The sequence below is a fragment of the Buceros rhinoceros genome, unplaced genomic scaffold (genome assembly GCF_000710305.1).
Source record: "Buceros rhinoceros silvestris isolate BGI_N320 unplaced genomic scaffold, ASM71030v1 scaffold47394, whole genome shotgun sequence".
Classification (NCBI taxonomy): domain Eukaryota; kingdom Metazoa; phylum Chordata; class Aves; order Bucerotiformes; family Bucerotidae; genus Buceros; species Buceros rhinoceros.
Genome location: NW_010408498.1, coordinates 1 through 7,754, shown reverse-complemented (window position 1 = coordinate 7,754; position 7,754 = coordinate 1). Strand labels below are relative to the sequence as shown.

The 7,754-nt window shown below is 46.5% G+C and overlaps 1 protein-coding gene across 1 annotated transcript; it reads left to right on the top strand.

The window, feature by feature from the left end:
• Positions 1-734: 734 nt before the first annotated feature.
• Positions 735-6,809, top strand: LOC104488759 (cytochrome P450 2J2; the record flags this gene model as incomplete). Its single annotated transcript, XM_010134868.1, has 8 exons — positions 735-897; positions 1,534-1,674; positions 3,312-3,472; positions 3,899-4,075; positions 4,621-4,762; positions 4,927-5,114; positions 6,020-6,158; positions 6,631-6,809. Coding segments are annotated over 8 exons (1,290 nt in total), but the record flags the coding sequence as incomplete, so codon positions are not given.
• Positions 6,810-7,754: the final 945 nt, after the last annotated feature.

The window sequence follows — 7,754 nt, the reverse complement described above, 5'->3', positions numbered from 1 at the left end:
TGTGTCCTTTCATGGAGAATCATACTAAGAGGATGGCCAGAGCTCCTTGGCAGAGTGGGGGCGGAGAGACAATATGATCACCCTTTGCCCTTATACATCAGAGGAATTGAATGCTGCACAGGAGACATGACAGCTAGCAAAGTCCTTGCAAGGAAACACCATGGCTATCACTTAGCAATAAATGTCTTCAGGCCTAAAATGAGCAGTAGGTTACCGGCCATCAGCAGTTGGAGCCACTCTCTAACATGGAGAGCCTGAGCAAAAAACCACACTGCTTCAGACACAAAGCTGATGAAAGGGATTATTTGTTGTGCTTTGCCCTCAGCAGCAAGAGCCTGGGTATGGTGGCCCAGCTGGTGTGTTTGCCTCTTGTACCCTACCTGTGAAGAAGAGGGATGGAGCAGATGCCCATCGGTTACAAAGGGAGCAATGTCCTTGTTAGAAGTTGAATCAATACAATCGCCTGGTGAAACCCAGGTCATACCTGCTGAGAAATACAAGCAAACCGTCTCTCCCACACTACGGCTCTCCCGCATGTTTTATGCCATCTCCAGCCTTCATGGAATAGTCTAGATTGGGTGGCACCTGTGGACTTGGGTTTGGGTTTTTCTTAAGCCCCCTTGCTCCAGGCAAGACTCAATTCACAGATAGCTGCCATTGCTCGAGGTCTGGTCCAGGTGAGCTTTGAAAATCTCCATCTTCTTGCTCTCAGGGGGCAATGAACTTTCTTCCAGCTTACCGGTCGCTATGGGAACATCTTCAGCGTGCAGTTTGGAAGCCTGACCTTTGTGGTAGTCAACGGGTACCAGATGGTGAGAGAAGCTCTTGTCCACCAGGCTGAAATATTTGCTGATCGGCCAAATATCCCACTTCTCCAAGAAATCTTCAGAGGCTTTGGTAAGCAGGATTTTGGTACAAATTCTTCAGCTGTTTGCAATGATAACAATTAGAGTGAAGGAAACAGGTCGAAGTCAACCCTTGCTGACTATACCCATAAGAGCTTGCACAGAGGAAGGCAAGAACTTAATTCTTCAGTCTAATAATCCCATAGGTGTACGTTTTAATCTCTGCAGGATTTACGGGTGATGATGGGATCTAAGTCAGCTCTTGATGAAAGCAGAGAAATAAATGCAAGCTGCCCAGCGATCGATACACTTGAAGATCTTCCCCCCACCCCTGGTTTTAATTTTTCCTTCTCCCCCAGTTGCATGTAGTTCCAGAGACGGGGTGTGGCGCTCCTGTCTGCAGCTCTGCCAACAATGTGATAGTACTTATAGTATTTCGACTTACACCTTTTTTTCCCACACAAAGTGACAAAGTAGCAGATTAAAGCAAATCCATAAAGCTAGATCTTCCGCATAAGCCAATTACTCTTGAATTTTAATTCCCAGGCAAAGCTGTAGTTCTTTCACATCTATGGGATATTTTTGCTTTGGTTTGGGGCTTTTGTTCAAGGTGAACGGCCCTTTCTGAATCCTATCACGACTGCATGACCCAGAGTGAGGTTTATTCCCTTGTATTTTCTGCCTGCAGGGCTCATATCATCAAATGGGCACATATGGAGACAACAGAGAAAGTTTGCTTCAGCAACACTGAAAAGCATCTCTGTGAGTTTTGAGGAAAAAGTGCAAGAGGAGAGCCGGTACCTTGTGGAGACGATTGAGGAGGAGAAAGGTGGGTGGTTAAGGTGCAACACTGTGCCCAAAGCTTCTAGCTAAATGGACGATGAGAAGTAAAATTCTTACTCCGAGGCAGCATCTAACATGCAAAGCACTGTTCAGTATCTCCACTCTCTATCTTACACTTCTGGACTGCACTTTTTAGCACTTATTTTAGATCCCAGTTCTACTATTATAGTACTTCCTTATTAGTATTAAGCAAACAGGTATTTATTAAAACTTGTATTTGTATATGTCTAAGAAAGTCCCTCCTGATCTCTGCAAAGGAATAAGTGCAGCGATCCTGCTATCCGGCACATATGCTCAGAGGCTTAGTTAACCTCTGCTTGTCCTTGGTTTTGCAAAGTATTTTAAAACTTGTTTAGTCAGGCTTTCCTTTTGTATCGCACACAGATGAAGCGTGTGCCTTCCTCTTTTATGGTCCAGCTTTTAAGAACTGCCAGAGCGATATTAGTAAGAATAATTTGTATGTTGGTATATGGGTGATGTTGCACTTCAGCTTTAAATAGAAGCAGATGGGTTTTAGCTAATTCTATGGAGCTATATATAGTAAACAAGAAAGATCTAAATAGGAATTGTGAAATTATATACTGAACTTGCTCCATTTTAATTGCTGTTGCACGGAACAGGCCAAATACTTTGTGTTGCCAATTGATTATAGTCCTTTATAGTCCTAATCAATAAACTAATTAAGCTGCTGGTTTGGGCCTTTCTTCCCATTAGTAATGACAAATAGTGATCATGTCCATCACTCTAATATCTGAGCACCAGCCCAGTTTAATTACTAAGAGATCAGCGGTTCCGTGCAGAGTGCCTTGCATTTCAAAGTGATGCTCCCCCAGCATACCAACAGCAGCTCAGGGCTGCACTGGGCTCCTTACTGGTGTTAGAGTCTCATATCACGGCAAGTAGCTCTCCAGGCTGCCAAACTGTGTCCTAGGAGATGATGCTCCCTGCTCAATAGCTCTCCCGAGGAATGCAGATGTGATGAACGTCACACCACACTTGGCTCTTACAGGAGCTGGTGTGCATTGCCTCTATTGCTTCTACCCAGCTATCGCTGGATTTTACAAGTGGGTGCAGAGACTTGCAGTCCCCTGCCTCTCCCCTTCCCCTCTCTCCTCCATCTCACTTGATTTCTTTGTGGTGGACAGTTAAAGGGCAGTACAATGGCAATTTTTGCAGTGTGGTTAGTCCTGAGCTCCCTGCCCTGGGCTAAGCTTTGAGGGACCCTCTCCTGGTGGTTAAAGTTGGCACCAAAGCCATGTCGGAGTGTGCCAACCTGACAGCCATAGTGTGGCATGCTCCTGCTTGCTTCCCCTGTCAAATGGTTCAAAGCCTGCTTCGGCAGCTCAGTGCTAACATCAGCATGTGCCAGCAGCCTGGGCTGGAGACAGGCAGGGATGTCCTTGGAGACAGGGCACATGTGATGGCACACAAAGCACAACCTCCGGTGGGATGCTGGCGTTGGTGAGGACACCAGGACATGGGGTGAAGCCTTAGCATTGCCATGGGTGAAAAGTAGGTAAGGTCTCACCCTAACATCGTAACTGTGGATCTGGTAGAGAACATAGTTTTGACAGAGATTTTAGAGACAAAAAAGAAAGCTGCCTTTTGTTTTGTTTCCCCCAGGACAACCATTTGACCCTCATTACAAAATTAATAGTGCTGTTTCAAACATCATCTGCTCCATAACTTTTGGGAACCGCTTTGATTACCACGACAATCGTTTCCAGGAACTACTGCACTCGCTGGCTGAAACGTTGCTGCTCCTCGGAAGTTTCTGGGGCCAGGTAGAGTCATTTGGATGCTTTTCCAGCTTCAGCTGGACTTAAGTGCTCCAAAACTGGAGTTTCTAACGCACTGACATACTCTGCTTTTCCCTGTAGAAAAGTCATGTTACAGGGGAAATGACCGTAAGTATTGTTTCACATTAGACTGAGTTTATACAGGAAAGCAAGGAAGTAAGTTCAAATTATCGAGGCACATGGAGAAAATCACTACAGGATTGTAAAACCAATCTCATGCCTGACATAACCAAAGAACGATGGAAAAATCTTAAGACTATCTCTGATTCTACAAAAAGAAAAGCTGATTAGTAGCATTCTGCGGAAATGCCCGTCTTTTCCCCTACCCCTTTCCCAACCAGTTTCTCCAATAACTTTGATTTATGACAAAACTCAAGAAACGCTCTTATGCTCTGTTTGATTTCTCACCAGTTGTATAACGCTTTTCCTTTGGTCATGAGATGGCTGCCGGGACCCTTCAGGAAAATCTTCAAGCACTGGGAGAAACTTGAGCATTTTGTGAAAGGAGCGATTGCAAAGCACAAGGAGGATTTGGACCAGTTCGAGGCAGGAGATTATATTGACTCTTACCTGAAGGAAATAGAAAAGGTAGGAGGGAAATACCTGAAGCCACCTGAAGCTTAACCCATCAAATGAGCAGACAAGACTCAAGGCTGTTTTGTTGGAGGAACTCATGCCTCCTGTGTTGCCTTCTCCTTCCTACCTCTTCCACATCAAACTTCTTTTTAGCAACAGCAGGAGCCTGTTCACTTGGAAAACACACAGATTTCTTTTTTCTTTTCATTTGAAAGTATTTACACTTCATCGTCTTCCATTTTTCATTCTGTCACATAGCGTAGGAGGACTCTCAGGGAGCGTGTTCGCATTTCCAGGAGAGCTCGCAGGCCTGCGTTTGCTATTGTGAAACTTCACATTTAACAATGCTACCTGCTTTCAGGAGTCACCCTACAGCAAACAGGGTGTCTTTCAAAACAGTCCGTAGGGCACGAAATGCAATGAAAGTACAGGCTAGAAATCTCCTGGCCCAGGGGTGGTGGACAACAGCAGGACTTGAGTTATGCACGGGTGGGTTTGGGTTTTTGAAAGCATCCTCTCCTTAATAAGAGTTTTCATGGCTGTGTTTTTTCCCCAAGTTTAAGGGTGACTCCAGCTCCTATTTCCATGAGGAAAACCTGCTGTGCACCACCCTGGACCTCTTCTTAACTGGGACTGAGACAACGGCAACCGCCATCCGCTGGGCCCTGCTCTACATGGCCACGTACCCCCACATTCAGGGTAGGGACACTAGTGGGTCCTTCATTTAGCCCAAAACTAGATAAGTGAAACTCGTTCAACAGAGTAAGTTCCAGCTCTACCACCTGTTGGACCTGCCCGTGCTACAGGTTTCTTCTTGGGAGCCTTTTGAACACACATCTTTTAATCTTTTTTTGTTTCTGTAGAGAAAGTGCAGCTCGAAATCGACATGGTGATCGGCCAGTCCCGCCAGCCCATGATGGCCGACAAGGAGAACATGCCGTACACCAGTGCGGTGCTGAGCGAGGTCCTGCGGATGGGCAACATTGTGCCACTGGGGGTGCCCAGGATGTCTACCAGCGACACCACCCTGGCTGGCTTCCACCTGCCCAAAGTACGTGGAGACAACCAGCCTTTCCCTCATCCCAGCAGAGTGGGGTCTTTATGGCCCAAGTCCCACATCTTACCTGGAGGGGAGCCAGCCAGCAGGACCCTGTGGAGATACCACAGTTTTCTAGAAAACACAAGCCCTCCTAACGGGTGCTATTAGGCTGTTACGGGTCTCATGTCCTTATGGAAGAGAGAATGAAATCCCATGGTGTTGGCCATAATTTTCAACTTTTAAAGGTTTATCTCTTAAATTTGGTGAATGGTGCCCTCCACGCTTTATGGGACTGGAGAACCGAGAAAGCAAACTGTTTGGGTTTGCTAATTCCACAGAATATTAAAGACCATCTATTAAGGGCAGCACCTGATAAAAGCCAGGGGTAGGTATTGATGTGTACACACAGTTCTGCCGTTATGAAACCAACAGGACATTTAGACATAACTAGTCTCTTCCACATATACAACTGGTGGCATCAAGGAAAATTAAAAATAACAAATTGCGCCATTTTGCTCCACACTGATTCGCACATTCTTCTTTCTGGGATGGAGGATGTGGAAATAAACTAGATCAGGTTTAACAAAAACCCCACACGAGAAAGCAGATTGATTGAAGTGCTTCCAATTCCTGTGGGAACATGGCGCTACCAATTTAAAGTTGATTTATAGGAACATCACCAGTGGCAGCAGCACAAGGTATGGATCAACATGATGGAGATATATAGAAGCACCCAGAAGTGAACAATCCTGTAGCTTTTCACCCTTATTTTCTTACATACCTTAGGAAAAAACATTTCGCCCTTAAAAAAACCTGTGGTTTATATTGTGTGTGGAACTGAGCTAATAATAAACTAGTCTGACAACACGTCGGCTCTTCTCTGTCACGCAACTGCCAATATTCTCCACCTCTTGCAGGGCACCACCCTGATGACCAGCCTGACTTCCATAATGTTCGACAAAAACGTGTGGGAGACTCCAGACACCTTTAATCCTGAACATTTCCTGGAAAACGGCCAGTACAGGAGGCGGGAGGCTTTTCTGCCCTTCTCTGCAGGTAGGATGATGGATGGGGAGGTGGGTTCCTTTTTGCAATCCTTTTTGGTTTTTTCCCCAAGGCACACACTCCAGAGTAGGGGTTCTGCTCCTTGTCCAGCTTTCAGCCCATTCCCGCAGTGAAATCCCAGTAACAGTTAACACTGACTGCTCAGAGCGGGAGGGAAATCCATTTGTTATCACAGGATGAACAAGAAACCAAGTTTTTTTCTCTCTTGCACAAGCTGCTTTTTTCTTTTTCTTTTTTTTTTTTCCCGAGTTTCCCTTTCTCATCTAGTTGAACAGCCATCGCAGTTTGTTCAGCAGTAAACTTCTGGGAAAGGTTTCTGCAAAATGTGTGGGTGAACATTGCCACCTAACCTTTCGAGGAAGAAAAGCTCCGCAGCCTGTGCAAGGCAGCACGCACAGGAGGAGCCTGAGAGGCAGTTGATGCTCGCTGGGGACTCCATCGGGCTGTTTTTGCTCCTTTTCAGGCAAGAGGGCTTGTCCTGGGGAGCAGCTCGCCAGGACCGAGCTCTTCATCTTCTTCACAGCCCTCCTCCAGAAGTTCACCTTCTGTGCACCAGCGGATGCCACGCTGACCTTCGCCTTCACACTCAGCCTCACACGCTGTCCCAAGCCCTTCCAGCTCTGCGCCTTGCCTCGCCACTGAGGCCAGTGTAGGGCCACCCCACATCCTCCACCTTCAGCCCTCCTCAAGCTGGAAAGTGTCTCTTCTCCCCTCTGCCCCATAGATTTGGGGATGAAATGATGGGCCACAGACATCTAGCACCCGCCAACATGTGCGTGCCAATGGGAAGGGCAGGAGGGAGACATCCTGTACATTGCAAGGAGGACAAATCTTGCAGCTCCTGCCTTCTCCTCCAGCCTCCTCCCCTCTATCAGCTTGACAAAATGCATGAATTTAAAAGCCTTATTACTTAATTTCCACTGTTAGCAACTCCCAGGAAGGTGTTTGCCAGCTGCAAACCCATGGGCATCACTGGGTCCACGTTGATTCTTCCATAGGGGACATGTCCACAACCCAGATACCATTTACCAACCCCTCAATCCAACCCCCTCAAGATGCAGCACCCTGAATGGCTGTGGGCTGCGTTTTCTGAGGTGTCCCTTGTCAGTGGAGGCAACTCTCTTAGACATACAAGCTCTGGGTAAACGCCTCACACCAATTTGGAGTTGCAGGTGGTGGCCACACCAAATCTTGAGCTTCAGGTGGCATCGGCCTCACTGTCGTGTAAGTGCCCTGCAATCACCATGTCGTTGGTTTATGACGAAAATACCTAAGCAGGGATCTTAGCAGCAGCAACATGCTGTTTTTTAATCTCCAAAGTATATAGAAATTTTGATTAGGAGCCTAGATTGCAATAGAAGAATCTTCAAAGGCATTGGCAAGCAAGCAGGATGGCACAAGGAGTTCTGCTTCCAGCAGGTAGCTAATAGCTAGAAAAATAAAGGACAGCAATTGTATGAGCAGGAAAGGTTTATTCAAAAAGGGGTTTGTTGTAAAATGTAAAACAAGAAAAGGAGGGGAAAAAAAACTTGCATGAGGATGCTCAGGAAGGCTTGTGCTGGTGGCAGCTCTCTGCTGGCCCTCAGG